The sequence below is a fragment of the Narcine bancroftii genome, chromosome 2, assembly GCF_036971445.1.
Source record: "Narcine bancroftii isolate sNarBan1 chromosome 2, sNarBan1.hap1, whole genome shotgun sequence".
In the NCBI taxonomy this organism is placed as follows: Eukaryota; Metazoa; Chordata; class Chondrichthyes; order Torpediniformes; family Narcinidae; genus Narcine; species Narcine bancroftii.
This window is the reverse complement of record NC_091470.1, coordinates 75,374,316-75,397,343: the sequence shown is the minus strand read 5'-3', so window position 1 is coordinate 75,397,343 and position 23,028 is coordinate 75,374,316. Positions and strand designations below refer to the sequence as shown.

The window sequence follows — 23,028 nt, the reverse complement described above, 5'->3', positions numbered from 1 at the left end:
GGTGGGGGAGAGGGTGGGGGAGAGGGTGGGGGAGAGGGTGGGGGAGAGGGTGGGGGAGAGGGTGGGGGAGAGGGTGGGGGAGAGGGTGGGGGAGAGGGTGGGGGAGAGGGTGGGGGAGAGGGTGGGGGAGAGGGTGGGGGAGAGGGTGGGGGAGAGGGTGGGGGAGAGGGTGGGGGAGAGGGTGGGGGAGAGGGTGGGGGAGAGGGTGGGGGAGAGGGTGGGGGAGAGGGTGGGGGAGAGGGTGGGGGAGAGGGTGGGGGAGAGGGTGGGGGAGAGGGTGGGGAGAGGGTGGGGGAGAGGGTGGGGGAGAGGGTGGGGGAGAGGGTGGGGGAGAGGGTGGGGGAGAGGGTGGGGGAGAGGGTGGGGGAGAGGGTGGGGGAGAGGGTGGGGGAGAGGGTGGGGGAGAGGGTGGGGGAGAGGGTGGGGGAGAGGGTGGGGGAGAGGGTGGGGGAGAGGGTGGGGGAGAGGGTGGGGGAGAGGGTGGGGGAGAGGGTGGGGGAGAGGGTGGGGGAGAGGGTGGGGGAGAGGGTGGGGGAGAGGGTGGGGGAGAGGGTGGGGGAGAGGGTGGGGGAGAGGGTGGGGGAGAGGGTGGGGGAGAGGGTGGGGGAGAGGGTGGGGGAGAGGGTGGGGGAGAGGGTGGGGGAGAGGGTGGGGGAGAGGGTGGGGGAGAGGGTGGGGGAGAGGGTGGGGGAGAGGGTGGGGGAGAGGGTGGGGGAGAGGGTGGGGGAGAGGGTGGGGGAGAGGGTGGGGGAGAGGGTGGGGGAGAGGGTGGGGGAGAGGGTGGGGGAGAGGGTGGGGGAGAGGGTGGGGGAGAGGGTGGGGGAGAGGGTGGGGGAGAGGGTGGGGGAGAGGGTGGGGGAGAGGGTGGGGGAGAGGGTGGGGGAGAGGGTGGGGGAGAGGGTGGGGGAGAGGGTGGGGGAGAGGGTGGGGGAGAGGGTGGGGGAGAGGGTGGGGGAGAGGGTGGGGGAGAGGGTGGGGGAGAGGGTGGGGGAGAGGGTGGGGGAGAGGGTGGGGGAGAGGGTGGGGGAGAGGGTGGGGGAGAGGGTGGGGGAGAGGGTGGGGGAGAGGGTGGGGGAGAGGGTGGGGGAGAGGGTGGGGGAGAGGGTGGGGGAGAGGGTGGGGGAGAGGGTGGGGGAGAGGGTGGGGGAGAGGGTGGGGGAGAGGGTGGGGGAGAGGGTGGGGAGAGGGTGGGGGAGAGGGTGGGGGAGAGGGTGGGGGAGAGGGTGGGGGAGAGGGTGGGGGAGAGGGTGGGGGAGAGGGTGGGGGAGAGGGTGGGGGAGAGGGTGGGGGAGAGGGTGGGGGAGAGGGTGGGGGAGAGGGTGGGGGAGAGGGTGGGGGAGAGGGTGGGGGAGAGGGTGGGGGAGAGGGTGGGGGAGAGGGTGGGGGAGAGGGTGGGGGAGAGGGTGGGGGAGAGGGTGGGGGAGAGGGTGGGGGAGAGGGTGGGGGAGAGGGTGGGGGAGAGGGTGGGGGAGAGGGTGGGGGAGAGGGTGGGGGAGAGGGTGGGGGAGAGGGTGGGGGAGAGGGTGGGGGAGAGGGTGGGGGAGAGGGTGGGGGAGAGGGTGGGGGAGAGGGTGGGGGAGAGGGTGGGGGAGAGGGTGGGGGAGAGGGTGGGGGAGAGGGTGGGGGAGAGGGTGGGGGAGAGGGTGGGGGAGAGGGTGGGGGAGAGGGTGGGGGAGAGGGTGGGGGAGAGGGTGGGGGAGAGGGTGGGGGAGAGGGTGGGGGAGAGGGTGGGGGAGAGGGTGGGGGAGAGGGTGGGGGAGAGGGTGGGGGAGAGGGTGGGGGAGAGGGTGGGGGAGAGGGTGGGGGGAGAGGGTGGGGGAGAGGGTGGGGGAGAGGGTGGGGGAGAGGGTGGGGGAGAGGGTGGGGGAGAGGAGAGACTGGAATGCTCAGGGGAGAGGGCAGAGGGTGGGATGCTGGGGTGGGAGAGGGTGGGGCGCTGTGGGGGAAGAGGGTGGGATAGTGGAAGAGACGGGAGAGTGGGATGCTGCAGGGAGGCACGAGAGGGGAAAATGGGAGCAAGGTAATGGAGTGGGATGTTGCAAATCCTTGGGGTTGCGTATTTAGTCCCTTGGGTGAGGAAATGTAATTGATCTTGGTCATAAATCCAGCCTGAACGTGGCAATGACCTAAGGACTGTACTTGTGTTGGCAGGCGAGATCAGGGAGTGTCCGGGAACCAAGTATCCATCGTGGTGGACGGAGTTCCTGTCACGCTACCTTCGTATGAAGAAGCTGTGTACGGCAGCTCAGGAGCTGCCATTGCTCCATCTAGCTCTCGTGTCCAGATCGTGCTCGCAGAGGGGCCAGACGCGGGAGCGCAGGGACTGGGGGAGGCCATTCACCGCCCTGGAGGTGTAGACAACTGTCTGGGGAGTCCCGGGGAGAGCGAGGCCCGAGCCAGCACCAGCCGTTCAGAGACTGTTCTGATTCACCACCCGGCCCCCTCCTCCCCTGTGCACTCCCACGTCTCTCCCCTGAGGCTGTCGCCATCTACAGACAGTCAGGACTCGGAGAACAGTGACGTTCAGAGTCTCCTATCTCTCACCTCCCCTGCAGGATCTACTGACGGTGAGAGGGGCCTTCATGTCTGGCCATTGAAAAATGGTTATCAGGGAGATCCAATGTTAACAGTCCCAACTGCAATACTTATTTCACGCATCATTATTTGTATAATGTTATGTGTACTGAAATACAGAGAGAAAGTTTTTATCTTTGTGCAGAACAGCTGGTTATCCCTTAGCACAGCAATAAAATCACAGGACAGTGTGCTGTTATGAAGAGAGATCAGTATAGAGCAGAGCAAGGGTAACATTATTTTACCTGTGTGAGGTTCATTCAAGAATCTGATAACAGCAGGAAAGAAACTGTCCTTGCATCTGTAGTGCGAGATCTCGCACTCTTCTTCACAACAGGAAGAAGTAGAGAACTTGACGAGGGTGGAAATGTTGACTGCTTTTCCAAAGCAGCAGAAAGTGTCGATGGGGTCGAACTGGGGAGAGGGTGTGTGACGATTTGAGCTGCATTCCCAGCTCCCTGCAGTTTCTGGCGGCCTTGGCCAGAGTAGTTCCCATACCACACAGTGATTCATCCTGTCAGGAGTGTTCAGAGATGTGCCTGTAGAAGTTGGAGAGGGACACAGGTGATAGGCTTGGCCCTTTTATCTGCCTTTTAACTGCTTCACTTACCTGTGTGAACACGATGAAACCGTGAGGGCCTAGGGGAGTGTTCATTTTCATCTCTGTTCTTGTCCTCCAAGGAAGGTCATATCAGAGCCGATGGGAAACCAACTGGCTCCAGTGTAAAAGGCTCTCCCGCCTTCCTGAAACGCCAATGCTGTAATGCTGCAGGTCCCACCTCCTTTTGCATCTGGATGCCGGGTCCCTCTGTAAAGGTCGCACTGAGACTGCTTTGTTTTGGTTCAGAGTGAACACTCCAATCAGACCTGACCCGGTTTTAAACATGGGTTGTTGACACACCAATTTAGTGGAATCACTGTGTAAAAGGGATACATGTTACATCTGCCTACTATCTACTGTAAGGTGCTTCTCTCTAAGGGGAGATGAGAAAAAGCCCAGATTATGCTGAAAGAAGCATCTTGAAGGAAGGGAAAGATTTTGGGAGGGATTTCAAGAGCTTCTCAGCAAAAGTGGAAGTCTTGTGTGATGAAATAAATTCCGACTGGTAAGTGCACATCGGACCAGTCTATGCTTCTTCCTCCTTCACCCCCCACCCCCACCACTTTGTTTATTCAGGCCTCCTCCGTCTGTTTTTTCTTCTACCTGACGAAGGGATCAGGCCCAAGGCATTGGTTAGCCATCGAGTCCTGCGGACCTGATGAGTTTCCCCAGTACTTCTGTGTTTTGCATGCGGCCAGAACTGGTGGTCTGCCTCATTCATAAAGGATTGCAAAATGCTGTCTGCTGTTGATTGGGATCTCCTGTCCGGTCAGAGCAATGGGTGAGCAACGGCTAAACACAGCTCTCACCAATCTCCCGCTGCCTTGAAACTGCCAACCTATGCCATCCCACCCCAGTCACACTGTTTGCTCCCCTCCTAGAGAGAAGGAGCACAAATTTGAACACACAAACCTCCAGATTCAAAGGCAGTTCCTTTCCTGTTGTTATCAGACTTTTGAGTGGACCTCTCATTGGTAAAATCTACTTTTCTCTATCCCCTGCACTTTGTTTTTTTGTAACCCTATTCCCTGCACTCTTTCACCTACATCCTGCACTTAATTATTGCTCCCTGCTGTAAGTATGGGTTGACTTGCCTGGATAGCATACAAAACAAAGCTTTTCACTGCATCTTGGTATATAGAGTAATAAACAATTAAATTCAATTTGGGCTTCATCGAGATAAGGTCTGGATGAACTGGGTGCTGCTGTGAAACCTGAAAATCTGCAGATGCTGTGACTGTAGTAAGAACACAGAACTGTTGGAGGAACTCAGCAGGTCCTGCAACATCCATAGGAGGTAAAGGTGTATAACCAATGCTTTGGGCCTGAGCCCTTCTTCAAGGTATGAGTAAAACGCAGGCAAGCACCTGAATTAAAAGGCTGTAGAGAAGGAAAGAAAGGGAGAAGTACAGACCAATAGACAAATAATTCACTTCACCTGTACATCCACAGGGCCTTTTTACTGCATCCAGTGCTCCCTTTGTGGTATTCTCTACATCAGAGATCACTTCACTCAGCACCTCTGCTTCCTTTGCAACCACAGTGACCTTCCAATGGCCAACCATTTCAATTCTGGGTCACACTCCGCACTCACATGTCTGTCCATGGCTTGTGTACCGTCCCACCCTGACCACCCACAGATTGGAGGAATAATTTTCCCGTCTGGGCACCCTCCAGTCACATGGCATGAACATTGACTTTACTGCTTTCCATTACACCTGCTTGCCTTTTCTTCCCCCTCCCTCACACAGCCCTACCATCCCTCTGACCCCTCATTGCTGCTGTCCCCTCTCTCTCCACCTTGCCACAGCCCTTCCCCTCCTCCTATTCTGGCATTTCCTTATACCTTGATAAAGGGCTCAAGCCTGAAACGTCGGTTCTGTATCTTTACTACATAAAGGTCACTGTTTGACCTGCTGAGCTTCTCCAGCATTTTATGTTTTTACTGGTGTTAATTGGATATGGAGAGGACAGGAGAGAGGAAAGGTGAGAATTGATGGGGGGTGGGGTGGGGGGAGTGTTGTCTCTGAATGCAGAGCTGGGGGAAAGGAATAGATGGGGGGGGGGTGTAGCTAACAGAAAATGAAGTTGATGTTAATGCCATCTGGATGGAAGGTGCCCACAAGGAATATGAGGTGTTCTTCCAATTTGCAGGTGGTCTCAGTCTATCAGTGCAGGAGTCCATGGACAGCCATGTTGGAATTGAAATGGGTTGCCTCTGGGAGATTGCCGCTATTGTGGTGGACAGAGCCGAGGTGCTCTAACAAAATGATTTTACCCCAATCTGTGCTACGTCTCCGATGTAGAGGAGGCTACTGGGAGCAGCGGATGCAGTACTGAGCACATCACCTTCCACTGCTCTCAGCTCGATCAGTTTCAATCTACCCTTGGTGCTGCCATCTAGTGTGCTAATCTGCCTCTGCACCCAACTTCTCAAGCTCTCAAATTGCATACAGGTGCTTTACGAATACTCACTATATGAAAATTCACTTTGAATTTGAATGGGTTTTCACTTTTATGAAAATAGTAGTGAATGGATCTTTGCTTTATGTCATTTCAGCTTAAGAAAGGTTTTGTAGGAGTGCTCTAATTTCGTAATGCGGGGTATACCCGTAATTGCTAAGAGAGTGAACACTTTGGCATTGCTTAAATTGCTCCCACATTGGTTCAAAAGCTGTCTCTATGTTGTTTGAACACTCCCATGAAAAATGCGCACTTTAGATGCAAAATATAATATGCTGTTTGAGTTCGATGTGGAATCAAGCCCCTTCCATGTGCTCCCAGAGAAAGGAAGTAACTTGGAAGTAACTGCAGTATCGATGGGTCTTTTGAATTGTTTGGGGGGTCTTAGTACAGTCTCTTTGACCTTTAGAATATTGTACTTCCTTCCTCAGCAAGTACTGAGGACTGGGGTTAATTCCTGCCTCCTTGATCTGCTCACTTTTTGTTTTTCTTACTTCCCTTTTTGCTCCCCCTCCCAGTGACATATCTCGGCGTGCCAATGATCCTTTGGTATCTGCTCCAATCCAGCCCCCACCTCACCCCCACCACTCCCTAAGGTGGGTCCATTCCCTGATCGCACATGCATCTTTGTTGATATCCATGACATTCTCTTCCTCCAGCCCACCACCCTCTTCCTCAGCTTGCTTCACTCACACAATTGTTTGGAACATTATTACATTTGTGCCTTTGCCAAAATCTTGCTATATTGCAGCTGAACACACCCCAGTGGGCTGGAGACAGGCTGTGTGACCTTTAGTAAGATGCCCACCTATATTGCAACAGCCTCATAACACTGATCATACCTTTAGGATGTGGGAAGAAACCAGAGCACTTGAGGAAAGCCCATAAGGTCATGGCGAGAATTTATAAACGTCACATAGCCGGCAGCAGAGTCAAACCTCAGCAGTAATCTCTGCCGTACTGTTGACCTGTCCTTGTGCCATTGACACGCTTTGAACAGTTGTCATGACACTGGATTTAAGGGCTAATTCTCTCAGCTGTGGAACTGCAGCCAGCAGGACCAGCAGAATTTATCAGCAATCAAGCCATGGTGCTTTTAAAACAATACCAGAGTATATTCTGAAACAAAATGACAATGAAGGATGTAATGGATATCAGGACAGGTAGCTAAAAACATATTAAAAGGTTGGTCTTTATGGGGAAAGAGTTGAAGGTACAAAATTGAATGGAAGGAGACCTGGATCTCAGGAACACAACACAACTGCCGATACAATCTCCAAAGATCAGAATTGGAGGAGGGCGGAGATCTTTGGTGTTGGAGCAATAGCATGAGGAAGGCTACCCTTTCAACACCTGGGTGATGATGGACTATGGGGATGCTATAAAGCTTATGAATGACCAGTTTACCCGTGAACCGTTTCCTCTTCACTCATCCTCTGTTCTCTTTTCTTTCAGATATTCCACTGCTCAAGGATGCTTAAGATGCTCAGTGTGAAGTAAATTGCTCAGCTTCCTCTTCAGTACTTGATACTCCATCTCCATTTGACACACTCTTATTTCAAGACACTTATCAGGGGCATCACTTACTGCCTGGTGATGTCTCATATGACAGGGATGTGATATCAGCACGTTCTGCACTGGGCGTATTTTGGCAGTAGAATTAATCAGTGTGAATTAGAGACTGCATTCAGTCGTGCTGATTAAGTCTAGGTGAGGTGGCTGGGTAGCTATTGATGGGTAATCCTTCTGTTTGAAATGCTAGTTTTGGATTTGAGATTCTGCAGAGGGTGATTGTGTAATATGTGCATTTTGACCACACTTCCTGGTTTGGTCCTCAGTGACATTTTTGTGACGACTTGCCAACCTCCAGTCACTAGGGCAGGAGTAACAGACAAGGTGTTGGAGAAATCAGCAGGTCACGTAGCATCCATAGGAAGTAAAGAGTCTGAGCCCTTCATCGAGTCTAGGCAGAAGCAGCATTAGATCATTCGGCTCCATGAGTGTGCTTGAGATCATGACCGATTCTGTATCTAGTCCCGTTTGCTGCACAATTTTCCCTTTAACCCTTTATTCCCATATCCAAAATTGTATCATTTCTGGACTTGGACCTGAGTATTGAGTGCATGAATATCCATAGCCTTCAGGGGTAGAGAATTCCAAAGACATCTAAGTCATTTTTCCATGCCTTGAACCAGAAATAGTCAAACCTTTTCCTAGACAATACCTAATTCAGTTTCAATGCACTCTTCTCTCATTCTATTATAACAATTAATTAATCAGCACTTTTCTTTCTTGGATCTACATCCCCGAACTAGACAGTACTCTTAAATGCCCTGTATATTTGCATAATCTTTATAGTTGTACTCCAACTGCCTTGTAATAGGGGGGCATCAATTTCAACTCCTGCTGTAACTGCACATCACCTTTGTGAATTTCATGAACTTGCATGTCAATGTCTTCTATCCATTTGCTAACTTCTCACCATTTAAAAAATACTCTGGTTTCCTATTTTGTTACCAAAGTGAACAGCTTCAATTTTTCTCATATTGTATACCCACGAAAAGGCTGTCCTCAGATGAGATCAAATATTAAGTGAATGAGAAACATCTTCCTTGTGAGGGATAGTGTGGAGATGGGGTGAACAATGGGTGCTGAACACATTTTGCACATTCCAAATGCCCTTTCCCTTGACTCAATTTGGCCTTGTAAAAGCAGACTTGGCATTTCAGCAGACTCCTCAGTACTCAACTGGGACCAGGAAAGCTTGCATGGCTGCTGGTTGTTCAGAGACAAGTGCTGTATCTCCTGCTGTTGCAGGGGAAAGTGTGAGGAATCAGGTGGGGTAACTGGAGTGGGATGAGTGGACCAGGGAGGGAATGGACCCTGCAGAGGCAGGAAGGGAAGCTGTGCTTGGTGGTGGAATCCCATTGCAGCTCATGGCAACACCACCCACTTGCTTCTGCTTCACCCCACACCAAATCTGAAATCCATAACCTGATTTCCACCCCCCCCCCCCCCCCCCCCCGCCATTCCAAATGCCTGCAATCTCTGGTGGATTATCAAATACTACTGGATAGTCTTTGTCTTCTGCGTTGTAAAAAAAAAAGGGAAAGTGGGAGCCTGTATATTTAATCTCTTAGCCTTGCTGATTTGAATGGTGTGTGCATGTTTCACTTGCATTAGCCTTCACTTTAGATGAAGGGCTCAGAAATTTGGGATCCCTGGTTATGAATCAATACTAATGAGAACAGCATAGGTATATCACTATTTTAAAATAATGGCCTGAACAAAACATTAACACTTCAAATAATTTTACCCATGAATCTTCACAGGAGAGTTACCAAACTTAGATCTTTCTAATATGGCATGGAGCTATAAAAAACACTATGGGAGAGGGACACTGGGGAAGAGATTCTGGAAACAGGAATGATTAGGAAAATACATGATGGAAATGTGAGTTACTGCTTGCTCAAATGTCTGGCTGAGGACCACCAGGTCCACACTTGGGGGAGGAAAAATAGGGACACTCTTCCACAGCTCTTGCTTTTAAAGCAGATGCTTGCTCTGAAGTCTCCTCCGCAGTCAGTGACTTTTTGAACATCAACAGGTACCCACTAATTTGTAGCAGAGAATACATTTACCTCCATTGGTCCATCCCAATATCTATCCTGCATGTAAGTGACCCTGCCAACCATCTAATTCTAATCTTTTCTCCATTATATCTATGATCCTTCTCAACTATGTCTATGGTTATTAATGTCACATTTTCACTGGGAAGCAATGTACCTATATTTCATCCACAGCTGGTGATATCAAACCTGCAGCAGAATTTAATGGAAGCCAGGTGTTCCCATCTTCTTAGCCTTGACGTTTGAGTGGCTTTGTGTGCTTGTGCCAAGTTGTTGTGTGAATGCGCATCCAAATATTATTCCTGGAGTAACCTGCTTTTTATTTTGTAACACACCTGTACCTTGGGCCTTTGGCTCAGAAAGAGGGCATCGAGCAGAATTTACTGTTTCTTTTGTAAATGAAACATTCTACAGCATTCACCAGATGACGATGCCATTGTACACTGGGAGAGGTGGTGCTACTCCTGATACAGAAACAAGGGCCCTGTTTCTTGGAACTTGTCTGTAAGTACAAGTGTGTGGTTCTTGGGAAAGTATTGGGGTCACATAACCTGTCCATCTTTGGCTTTTGCTTTAAGGTTGCTTCGGAATCCTGTATATTGCAATGGGTGTCAAAATAGTATTTTAATATTTGTACAAAGTTAATTTAAATTTAATTGTACTATGTATATAACTGCATTTCTAAATAAATTTACTCTAAGTGAAATAATGATAAGCAGCATTTTTTTTAAATTAACTCTTCTGAATGTTGGAGTATCCAATTACAATGAATTTAGCTCATCCTGGAACCCCAAGTCCTTAACCAGAAACCAAGATCAATGCAGAACTGGGTCCACTATAGTTCAGTATTGCTCTGGGCACACAAGGAAACCCAGCAGGCAGCACATGAATAATCTTTGAATGAGGCTAGTGAGGACAGAAATGAAGCAGGGTTAAAGAGCCTTTCCCACCTTTTATTTCACTTTTGTTTATTGCTCTTTCTCCTTGACATCCATGTTTTCACAGCATAATATTTAAAACCTTTCATCAGAACTGGAAGATTATTAGTTGGTCGGTCAGATATACAGCACAGAGACCAGTACTTCAGCCCAACTCATCCATCCCAACCAAGTTGCTCCGATTAAGAGCTCGTCCAATTTTTGTGAGTTGGGTCCAAATGTCTTAAGTGTCATGACACAGTATACATGGCTAATGTGTAGTTTGCAGCCTTAGTTGATGGAAGCATAGAATCTTGTATAGATGATTAAAGCTAGGTATTATCCACCTTTTGAGCACTGTGAACGCATCGAAGCCGGATTCAGGTTGGGGGTCTGATCTTACCCACCTTTAATCCACAAAGGTAGGTAGTGTCAGAGGTGAAGCAGGGCTGTACTACACGTCCTGCCTCTTTTGCTTCGGGAAGCTGGCTTGCCGTCTAAAAGAACCCACTGACCTGGCTTTTGTCTGTTCTGTGAACAGGCAAGTTTGGTTTCCATAGATGGGTTGTGGCTTTTCAGTGTAAAAAGGGCTTTAGAAAATAGGTGTTGGAGGCCTTTGAGCCACACTCTCCATCAATACAATCATGGCTGATCATGCAATCTCTTTCTCTCCATAACCCTTGATTGCTTTAGCCACAAGGGCCTCATCCAATTCCTTTTACTGAGTGAAGTAGTTTCTCATCTCAGTCCTACATGGCTTCCCTCATCCTTATATTGTGGACCCCCCCCGCCTCCCCGTTCTGGACTTTGCCTACATCAGGAACATCCTTCCTGCTTCTAACCTGTCTAGAATTTTGTACATCTCTATATCTCATTCTTCTAAATGAGTATAAACCCTAGTCTATCCATTCTTTCTTTCTTTCAAATGTTCCTCCTGCCATCCATCTAGTGGACTCAGATTTATTGTCAGAGTAGATACGACGTCACATACAACCCTGAGATTCCTTTTCGAATGACCTCCCTCAATAGCAAAAATGGCCTTCCTTAGATTAGGCCAAAACTGCACACAAAACTCAAGGTCAGGCCTTGCCAAGGCCCTCTTCAACTGCAGCAAGTTCTACCTGCTTCTATATTCAAAGCCTCTTATTATAAGTTTGCTTTCTTCACTGCCTGCTATACCTGCATTAAATTTTCAATGTCTAATGCAGTGTTTCTCAACCAGGGTTCCCCGAGAAACAGTAATTTGTTTAATTTTATATTCTGAATTTTATTATACACCAATGGCATATTGTTGGAAAATCCTTGGTTATTACAATGAAGGAAAATCCAAGGAAAATCCTTGGTTATTACAATGAAGTCTCATAAGCGAGCAGTTATGACTTACAAAAAAAAGGTCATTTTTTTCCTTAAACAAGTTATCTGATAAAAATGTTACCACGTGAACTACGATAAAAATGAGATAGATATTAATAATATATAATTTTTATGCAGGGCTTCCCTGAGTCATGAATACTATTTCTAGGGTCTAATGTATTGTGACACTCTGATCTTGTTACACCTCCCATTTTGCCAATCAAACATTTTTAAATACTCATGGTCTTTTTAGAACCAAGACAGTACAGTGGCTCTTTTAGCCCTTTTTTACTTTTGCTACTACTTCCATTCTAATGTCTCCCCAAATATATTCCCACCATTACTTTCCCCCCCCCCCACCCCGCCACAGCACTAGCAAACACCCCTCCCAGGATATCATTTCCAACCCAAACCAGGTGCAGACAATCTATTCTGAACTGATCCCACCACCAATGATCCAGGAATCTGAATCACCTCCAAAGCAGCTCAGACCACTTTTTCATCCCAACTGGCAATTAGATATACAATCCTGAAATTGCGACCTTTTTAAATTTGCTCCCCAAATTCAGCCTGTAGGACCTCATCCTTCACAAAACTTAGTTCGAATCCCACACTGTCTGTAAGGAGTTTGTACATTGTCTGCGCAAGTTCTCTCTGGGGGCTCCAGTTTCCTCCCACCATTCAAAATGTACCAAGGGTATAGGTTAATGGGGTGTAAGTTAGGCAGCATGGACTCATAGGCTGAAATGGCCTGTTACCTGGCACCTACCTGCATGCACTGTGACAACTTGCTCTTTATCCTCCCTACAGCCATACCAGAGAGAACATACCTTTTGTAGCCACAGAGCCGCCAATCTGTCTACTGACCACTATCACTCTGCGCGACTTCAACACCCCTGCACAGTTGACCTGGCTTTTGCTGCGAGACCCTTGATAGTTCATCCCAACAATATCCAAAGTGGTATACCTGTTTGAGGAAAATAGCTACAGAGGAACACTGCACTACTTGCTGACACTATTCTCCTATTAGTTTCAGCTGTCTGCACCTTGCACGTGAGTGTGAGAAACATCCCTACAACTTCTGTCAATTAACTGTCTCCCAGAAAATGCAGGTGTCCAACTTCAGTTTATTGCAGTTTGTCAGGAACTGCACTCAGACACACTTCTCAAAGGTGTAGTCACTAGAATCACTGAAGTTTCCCTGATAATCCACATCCTGCACATTACAGCTCTGATCACCATCCTGGTAACATTGCCTGAAAATGGACAATATTTTTTGTTACCTGACCCTTTCAGCCTGCTTGGTCCCTCTGCACTTAGCTCCAATCACCGTCACTCCCAAAACAGCCACTCTGTTACACCTACTCTCCTTTTGTTGGCTATTCTGCCTCCCAGAGTCAATCGTGACCCAGCTCTCTTTCAAATGGCTTCTGCTGCTTGGTGAATGCGCCACCTCTACTCGCCGCTTGCTTGGAATCTTCACAGTTCATACTGCACCCAGCTTAGTGTCATCTGCAAACTCAAATGTTACATACAATTCATCCAGTTCTTTAATATACATTGTAAATAGCTGGGATCCCAGCACAGTCCCAGCATAATTATATGCAGGCTAAAGGAGTACTGTTGGAAACAGTTGATTACAAAAAAAAATCTCTGCTGGAAGTGACCTTTAGTTAAAAAAGGAATGCAATTTATTGAAAAAACTTTTAATTAAAAGTTAATTTTGATGGAAATAACAAACATTTACACAAGTTTTATTCAGTAACAAAATAGCATTTAATTTTAAAAATTACTCATTCATTTGAAGCAAGTATGTTTTCGATGATTAAAATCCCCCTCAGAATCTCAGAATTGCCTTCAATAGCTTCTCTCATTGTTTGTCTCAAGCTATTCAGTGTCAGGATTGAGGGTTCATTTCCTGCATTTAGAATCTTTTCAAAGAAAATGCTCCATTCCTTCATGAACAGGAACTCCAGTCTGAAGAATTAAAAAGTTAACAATTAAATATTTCACAGACTAAAAAACACATCTAGCCAATAAAACACTCAGGATGCAGTCACCATTGTAATGCAGGGGAATTTTCATTCAACTGGCAAGGTCATATTTCAACATCAAGATGGTGCTCCCTTACTACTGTTCCAAGTCTGGATTACACACTCAAGGATCTGGATTGGCTGAAACATTCCACCTGCCAACTCAAAATGAGAATTGCCCACATTTCTCATTTTAAATGACTGGTACATTTAAGCAGAACCAGGAACTTTATCAACCTCTATAGCAGGGGTGGCTAAATGTTTTTAGTTGTGGGCCACATAGAAAAATACAAGGAGTCAGGTCAAACTATTAAACTCAGCAGTTTTCACCTCTGTGCTCACATATTACAGTTGGCATTTCTGTCTGCTGCTCTTTAAATGAATACAATAAAACTCATTCAAAAAGCAGTGCAAAATATAAAACCAGGTGCAAAATAAGAAGGGACAAGGCACCCAACATGTCTCAATTCTCAGTGAATACAGTTCATGGCCCAAGTGTCCACATTCATGATTATGATGTAATGTGTAAATCTGTAGATAAGGTATTAAAGTTAATAGATTCCTTGCAAATCAAACAAACACACTTCCTCTTGGCTTCTGTGAAAAAGTATTCATTTTTCCACCATATCCGAAATTTTTAGCATTTCCTTGCTTTTTTCCAACTTTTTGGTTCTGCCGTGTTTAATTAACCAAACTTTTTTATTAAACTGAGGTAAATGTTTTCATTGATTAGTAAGATTGCAACAGTTGGTTTTGCAGTTATTCAAAATGGCAACATCAAGTGTTGAAACTAAGTGCAATGGAAGCCTCTTAGTTATTCAAAATGTCAGTGATATCTGGTGCTGAAACCAAGAATTGCAATGTACATACAGTGCAATTAATTGTTAGAGACCATGTTCTAATAGGCCAAATTCTATTTTATTTTGAAAATTCACCCTGGATCACTAAAAATTGACAACGGGCCACAGTTGGCCACACCTGCTCTATACGAGCAGCATTCCTACTTATTAACATACTACAGTGGCAAAGACAGATTTAAACTTTATAAAAGTGAAGAATCAGGTTAATATTGATCCCTGATAAATGACACAAAAAGGTTTTTTGTGATGCAGCAGCGAGTTGCAGTATAAAAATGTGAAGGAAAATGTTATGCTCCTTTAAGAAAACAGAAAATCACTGAAAATACCTGTAAGATGTTGGACTGAGAATCCACAAAGAACCTTTCTTAAAAGCATCTAGATGCCCTCCAAAAAGCAGAACATGTACAGTGTCTGCAATCCCAAGGAGATCAATCTGCAACAGCCAAAGAAGATTACAAAATTAGACCACATTTAATTGTCAAATGTTCCTCGTGGCATATTTTCTACTTGCATCATTGACACAAAAAAAATTGAAGATGAACTATTTTAGTCTATTTCACTTCACTTTGGGCAGCATGGTGAGTATAGCAGTTAGCGCAACCCAGCTTTGAACCTGGCAATGTCTTTAAGGAGTTTGTACATTCTCCCCATGTCTGCGTGGGCTTCCTCCGGTTTCCTCCCATCCTTCAAAAAATACAAGGTTTGTAAGTTGGCTGGAGTATTTGGACAACACTGGCTCATAGACCGGAAGGACCTAATACCATGTTGTATGTCTAAATTTAAATATTAATGTTGCAAAATCATCCTCATTCTCAATGGAAATCTAGATATTTAGTATCACCTCACAAGTCAATCACAAAATGCATCATCGATAGAACTAATTTGGTTTTAAGACAATTACATGTACTTTACACCAAGAATAATGGAATAGTTAGATTGGATAATGAACAGAGAGGCCAGAGGGACAAGGCAGGTCAGGCAGCATCTGTAGAGAGAAATGGTCAAGGTTTCAGGATGGGAGTCTCTAAAACTAAAGTGGGGAGAGGAAATTTAAAGCGACTATTCTCAACAGGAGCCATACAGCTCCCCGAAGCCACAGCATATTTAAGGGGAGGCCACAGTCTGAAATAATAAAATATTTTTTTAATGTACTCAGTGGGATGTTGAGGGGGGGTGGGAGAAATGAAAACAGTGTGGTTGCCCAAGATTGGAAAACTCACTTCTCATGCTGTTGGGTTGAAGGCTGTCCAGGAGGAATGATGGATTGCACCTTGAGTTTATGTTTAGCATTATTCTGGCAATGAGCGAGGCAAAGGGTAAACAGTATGTGCATGAATGGAAAGAGAAAATTAAATGGCTAGCAACTAGGAGTTCCAGCTTCATCCCCAGAGACATTGGTGCTTGGTGAAGCAGTTGCCCAGTCTGCATTGGGTATCAACAATATAGATGCCAGAGTACCCTGAATGCAGCAAATTTATTTGGATGAGATACATGTCTAACTCTGCCTCACCTGGAAGGTCTGTTTGTGGTCCTCAATCAAGGATGTGGGGGGGAGAATGGGCAGATCAGGGAGTCACAAAGAGACAATGTTCCCCTGAAGGGTTGGGGAAAGATGTGGCCATTAGAAAGATCTCATTGAAGGTGCTGGAAGATTTAGAGAATGAAGTTGGTGGAAGAGCAACAGTGCATGGAACAGAGGAAATGGAGGCAAGAGCTTTCATCAATGGGAGTAGCAGGGAAACTGCGTTTCTTGAAAGAACATTTTGGATATTCCATGGAAGCATTTAGCTCTTCTCCGCAACAAAATAAATTGCTGACTGGTCAGGGAGCCATTTATAGGAACAATTAATCACCTGTAGAACGTTAGGAAATGTCTAATTCCAAAAGTACGCATTACCAATGACAATTAAGGCAGCAAAGCAGTCACAATTATCAAAAATACCTGCATTGAAGATTCTCATTTACAAATAACTGCACTGAAACACAGGTACACAATCCTTTATCCGGACATCTGAAATCCAGAAAGCTCCAAAATCTGGCAAGTGGGGACTGGCGGTTGAGGGAGGCGGCCAAGGGACCGACAATCAGGGGTGATGTCTGGGCGGCTGAGGGACCACAGTAAGGGGAGATGGCCAAGGGACCGCTGTTGGGGGAGGCGGCTGGGCGACTGGAAGGGGTGGGGGTGGATATGGCAGCACATTTCCGGTGGGCTTTCCGAAATCCAGAAAATTCCGAAATTCGGAACACACTGTCCCCCAAGGGTTCCGGATAAAGGATCGTGTACCTGTATTAAAAGTTCAAATTCACTGTGCAAATAGGAGCACTTCCTTTTTAGAGGGGCTGTGTTCCTCAAAAACCTGCAGTATCACAATTTTCCAGTATCAACCTTCAAAAATTGACAAATATTTGTTTCTTTCACATTGTTTATTCAGTTTTCTTTACCCAATCCGATTCTGTTGGAGCACATTTTTAATTCAGTGTCTTAAATTTCTTTTGCCAGTGACAAAATCTATGGGGGCAAATTTCTGTTACTGGAATAGCTGGTCATGGATCATTTATTCCAATAAATATTTAGCCACAATCAGATTCGCAAATATGCCATTATACTGCACATACAGTTCTAGGCCTGGAGCTGAACTATTGCTAAATTCTAATACCCTAACCACAAATTCTTAAGTTACTAATTTTATCAACGTGGTCACTTGGATTATAATAGTAGCTCCCCTCTCAAAGTCTGATCAGCTGAGGATATAAAAGCTTAATGATCTATGTGGCATGGATCCGGTATCATGACCATTTTGAAACAAATCCCATGTCTTTAAAGATGAAATTGAGCTTCTTTTGTGAAGCTTGTTGGTGAAATTAAAAGGTAGGAAACTTTTACAGATGCATTATTAAGAGTATCCTGTCAGGATATATCACTGAATGATCAGGAACTGGATCACCCAAGACAACAAGAAACTGCAGTGGCAAATGCAGCTCAGAACATCACAGAAACCTGTTAATTCCATCTATACTTTCTGCTGTCTTGGAAAAGCAACCGTAATACTAAAAGACTCTTCGCACCCCACCCACACACATTTGTCCATCTTTCTGTTGGAAAGATTCATGACTATTGAATCATGCACCATCAGATTCAAAGTTCCTTCCATATTTTCATCTTTGCTCCTATCACTCTTGAATGGACTTCACATTTAATTAATGTTGCCCTCGCTCTGTTCTAACTGGTTTCTGTAACTTTAAACACGACTATTTTATTTGCTGTCGATCTGTGGGTCGACTTACTGAATGTGATGGGAAACAAACCTTCCACCTTGCTGCACATGACAATAAACCTCACTCCTGACAGTTCCCTCCATTTCATAGGAACGTAGATATCTCCAGCAAAGGCAGTGTAACTCAACCTCAAACGAGCAGGTGAAAGATTGAACCAATAGCCAAGGTTTTTGGGCAAGAAGTTCCAGATTTTTTGCAACTTTCATCACCGAAAGGAAAGTCTCAAATTTATAACCCGTGTTGATTAAGGATGTGAAAAAACATTGCAGTCTGTATACAAAGGTTCAACAAAACCACTTCACCCCCTCCCAATTTTACCAGAAGTTGAACTCTTGAATAGGAATAGCATTTGACTACTTACAACCTACCAGTTTTCTGCCTTCTTTGCCATTATTCTCCCCCTCCCCCACACATATCCAATTTCTATTTGTGAATGTCCTTTAGTACCGTTCTGGGGAGAAGTGGCTGCCTTATGATATGCCATCATGGAAAATGGACTGAGGAATAACAGGGGCAGAAACAGAAAAGGTTTAAAGACAGTGGTGAAGTCCACAAATGGAAAAGCATCATTTGGAGTTCAAATACAGATATAATCTTAGCTGTGGCAAGAAAGATTGAAAGACCTTCAGCGGAACCAATTAGAAACACAATCTTTCCACAGATGCTGAGCATTTCCTTACATTTAGTAAGCAGTTTTGCATCATGGGTCAATTCTGTGTGGCAGCTTACCTGGTAGGCACTGGTGCACTCCAAAGGAAGCTGCTTATTGGGTATTGAATGAACTGTAGGAAAGCCTGTAAATGAGGAAACATCAGCCTGCAGCCTCATGTCCAGACTGTATGCAAAGTCCATGAGCTTTACTGAATTGTCACCATTTGGACACATGGGGGTACGAGTATTTATCCTACAGGGGTAAACAGATTAAACAGATCAGTCTTCAAAACAAAATAGGTGAATCCAATACACTGCAGCCCATATGGGAAATCCTAAAGCATTTTGTGTTGGTTGCCTAGAACACTCTGTGTAGTGAGAAGCGTCCTTTGCCTCACGCTCGCAGTGCTATGTGTGTTTTGGTTTGGGGGATTTTGGTGCATTGGCAATTCTACAATATTGAACTTTCACTTTATTCTTCTCTTGACTGTGGCATGGAAGTGTGAGTACAAACGAAGCATTACTGGTCCCTTCCAGGACCAACCTGAAGATCTGTCTGCACTGCAATCAATTTTTTTTGCCTTTTGGCAATTAAAAAAAAGCTGCACAGTTGGAGGCCCTGACAGTACTGTCTGGAGGGCTGAAAGCAAGATACCTGGAGATCCTCAAAAGCATGGCCCTTACAGAAGCAAAAGGCAATTTTGCCTGTTTATGTAACTGGGGAAGAGTGGACTCGAAGGGCCGATATGGCCTGCTTCAGCGCTGTAAATGGTTATATGAAGAAACAAGATTTGACAAATTAGCTGTGCATTTTCTCCACTTTAAGAAATGATAATGAGCTTGCCGTATACATCGCATAACGTACACATGCATCAAATTTCTTACTTGCTGGAGTTGATCAAGCATTTGTAAAAAAAACCCACCAATAGTAAACATTTTAAAAGATAATTAATACATTGGCAAAATAATAAATATACTCAATAATCCTAGTGCAATATTCAATATCCCAAGTGCACTCATCAAAAACAGGATTGTAGAATATTATAATTTACTGTATTTTGCTGCATAACCAGCAGACATTGAAAATCTTGGGTAAAACAAGTTTACTACAGTTATCCTGTTACCTGGAATTCAAGCAACTGTCAAAAAAAAAGTAAATAATTAACTTGATTGAATAAAAGTTTAAATAAACTTCCATAATTAAATATTCACTGAAGTAACACATAAACCTTTGGTGAAGATGGGAGCAAATATTCAGCCAGTGGAATGTATTGGTTCTACTTTGCTAGTAGCAGTTGCTTAAATAAAATTGTTTGAATAAAACAGAGTCATCCAGGATGAAGAGCTTTGCATGTAGCAGCTGTTTAAATAAATTTGTGTTTGAATAAAATGGCAATGATGACCGATGCTGCTTGCCATTGGGGTGACTCTCAAAGTGTCTCCTCATCCCGGATTAGTCTTTATGTCTTTATCTTTATTAGCATATTGTTATGTATATTCATGGCCAGTGGGGGGGGGGGGGGGAATTGTGGGCCATGACTCCCAAATGAGGTATCTTGGACCTCCCCCACCCACCTGCAGGACAAGTCTTTGGCACAAAACTAATTAATTTATATTTATCATATTAAAAGTTACCTTTTTGCTAAATGAAAAAACAAAAATAAGAAAATTACATATGCACGTGAAATCAGAAAGGAGTTGCATTAGTAAATTATTTAGATCTCCAACAGGCAACAGGATCCTGATGATGCATTATATGCATTTCGCCACCCATTTCTAACAGGTTTTTTTATAGACCATTATTTTATTTAATCTCTACATTTCAGCCAGTAAAATACTGTAGTTAAGCAGATATGTTAAAGTTTAACTGAATAATGATGGTGATTTCATTAAAATGACATCCCTTCTGATATATTTCAGTGGTTCTACTGGTTTCTCAACATCTTCTGTTTTATCCATATGGATTGCTTAGCACCCTCCCATGCACCCCCACCCCCCAAGGGCCCCACCTTACAGTCACATGCTTTTTTTAAAATAAATTTTATTTTTAAATTTAGAACCACACAAATAAAGCACATAATGAAAAATAATTCAAATCAATAAAAACATGTGGCACATAAAAAAATCAAAAACCTCCCTACCTATACCAGCCTTTTATAAGAAAGCGACACGAGTCCTTCAAGAGAAGTGCCTATTACTTAAAAGTTTCTTATATTATACTGAGGAGAAAGGGAATGTCAGAGCCTCATTTAAATATTAACATCCATATTTTGTAAATTAGGGCTCCTGATCTTCCAAAATATATAATATTTGTCTTAAATTATAAGTAATTTTCTCAAGTAGTATACAACTCTGAACTTCAGCATGCCATCTTTCTATACCTAGATCTGTGTCAGACTTCCAAGTTATGGCAATACATTTTATTGCTATTGCTAAATCAATTTGAATGAACTTCTTTTGATACATATTCAATTTCAGCTTAGGTTAAATATTTTTAATATTACTCAATAAAAATAACACTGGATCCTGTGGGAATTTAATACCCAATATTCATTCCAATAATTTACACATACCTAACCAAAAATAACCAACTTTAGGACACTGCCAAGTAGAATGCAAAAATGAACCAATTTCCTGTCCACATCTAAAATATAAATCTGAAAGAGTCAGATTCAATTTTTTTAAATCTATATGGAGTTAAATATAACTGATGAATAAAATTATATTGTACCATTCTATTTCTCACATTTGTTGTACTTTTCATATTTTCTCTACATATCCCAATCCAATCTTGTTCATCATTTGCTTATTCAAATTTACTTCCCATCTTTGTCTTGAATTATGAAGCTCTATTTTCTGGGCTTTCTTTTATATTAACCTATACATCATAGAAATAAATTTCTTTATACTTCCATTACATAACAATAATTCAAATTCCGTCTCTACTGGAAATAACTGCTCTTGGCGATAATTTTCACATAAAAATTTCACAACTTGATAGTAACAAAATCAAGTATTTTCAGGTATCTTGAACTTCTCCTTCATTCTATTAAAAGAAATAAATTTTCCTGCTTCAAAAACATCTAATTCCTGACCCTGCCAAATCTTTAAAAATTTTTCCCGTGGAAAACGGTATCAATCTATTTTGAAATAATGGTGTTTGTCCAGACAATAAACCTCCTCCCCAAATTTCTTTATCAACTGTATTCCAAAGCTCAACTAAATGCTTCAATATGGGAGTTTCTCTATTCACAACTTTAAATTTCATTTATAAATAAAATCGTGTGGGTTTAGTTCCCCCTATTTTACCAAGTTCTATACATACCCAAGCTGGAATTTTATTTAAATCATATATTACATTAACAAATCGCAGCTGGGAAGCTTCATAATAATTCACAAAATTAGGGAGCTGCAAACATCCTAAATCGTAATTCCAAGTTAATTTATCCACATTTCTAGCAGGTTGAACAGGAAGTGAATCTAATGTCAGCTGGCTCCAGGCAACAGCACCTGTGCATTTGTCACAGGTCCTGCAATTTTTTCGTCTGCTCACCCATTCTGGGATTATGCATTTCATGGAGAGGATGGTGGGATTGGGTCACCTTGGTGGATTTGTAGCTTCTTTTGCCACCCCCTCCAAAAAAGACAGGTGACATTATGGATGATCCCTGGAGCTTGCAGACAGCTGCATCGAGTCCTCAAGGCACGCGTTTCGATTGTGACGATGGTTTGCGGCAGATTTACCTGTTTGAAGAATATCAATGGGGGGGGGGGTGGGGGGAAGTGTGACAGCACACCTGACTGAGAAGGTCCAAGGCAGGTAAAGCACCACCCGCACCACTGAGTGAGTTCTCGAATGGAAGCTTGTGTCCTATCCTCCCTTTCCTCCTAAACCCCATGGTTACCCTAATGACCCCTGATTAGATATCTTCTGACGTCGACCCAGAGTATATTAGTAAGGCTTATTCTGTAAACTTGGGGGAGGTGGGGTTTAATTTTGATTTTATTGTTCATCTTTTGGGTTGCTCCGTGGAGGGGGAGTACCTACAGATGAAGCAACAGTTAAATATTTTCAACAAATGTGACTGAAAATAAAGTAAAATACTTTAAGGCACACATGTCAAACTCTGGCCCGCAGGCCAAATCAAGATCATTTCAAAAATGTATTAGAGGTGGCCCGCTGGCCGCCGCGCCAGTATAGCGCATGCACAGTAATACAACAAATCCCAGAATGCATTGGCGTCAGCCCGCTAATCGCCCCCACCTCCTCTGTTTACGTTGCAGGGTCTCACTGTGGACTCTGGTTTTGGGGCCGCTTCCCAGTGCCTGGAACCGGAGGCCTCGGGCCTGACCTCGCCAGGACCGTTGCCCACTCCCACTCCCCCTCCCTGCCGCAGGCCGACCCGCGACTCACGGTGACGGGGCCGCTGATCCGCCGAGATGCCGCCCCGCAGCGAGAGCCGATGCCCCCGCACTGTCGTTGTCCAACCCGATCGCCCGCAAACCCCGCCCTCCCGCACACAGGCCTGAGTAAGGATTATGAACTTTAATCTCAGGATAAAATGATCTTCCAATAGTTTCATGTCACAGTGATAAATATATTCCTGGTTAAAAATGGTCCTGCACCTGGATACAAGCTCATTAGGCATAAAACTTGAAAAGTGTGTAAAT

The 23,028-nt window shown here is 44.7% G+C and overlaps 2 protein-coding genes across 6 annotated transcripts in view; one reads left to right on the top strand and one right to left on the bottom strand.

Annotated features, from left to right (window-relative positions):
• Nucleotides 1-9,976, top strand: part of LOC138753758 (sushi domain-containing protein 6-like) — a 62,808-nt gene extending 52,832 nt beyond the window's left edge. For both annotated transcript variants that reach the window (XM_069917129.1, XM_069917130.1), the window contains exons 5-6: nucleotides 2,152-2,567; nucleotides 7,094-9,976. In XM_069917129.1, the coding sequence (XP_069773230.1) occupies nucleotides 2,152-2,567; nucleotides 7,094-7,119 (442 nt within the window). In that variant the 3' untranslated portion in view covers nucleotides 7,120-9,976. The remainder of the gene's footprint in view (nucleotides 1-2,151; nucleotides 2,568-7,093) is intronic.
• A 3,251-nt stretch (nucleotides 9,977-13,227) lies between these two features.
• bub1bb (BUB1 mitotic checkpoint serine/threonine kinase Bb) overlaps nucleotides 13,228-23,028 on the bottom strand; it is an 89,467-nt gene continuing 79,666 nt past the window's right edge. For all 4 annotated transcript variants that reach the window (XM_069917127.1, XM_069917128.1, XM_069917125.1 and 1 more), the window contains exons 22-24: nucleotides 18,436-18,610; nucleotides 14,757-14,863; nucleotides 13,228-13,514 (exon numbers count right to left, since the gene is read on the bottom strand). In XM_069917127.1, coding sequence (XP_069773228.1) covers nucleotides 13,331-13,514; nucleotides 14,757-14,863; nucleotides 18,436-18,610 — 466 coding nt within the window. In that variant the 3' untranslated portion in view covers nucleotides 13,228-13,330. The remainder of the gene's footprint in view (nucleotides 13,515-14,756; nucleotides 14,864-18,435; nucleotides 18,611-23,028) is intronic.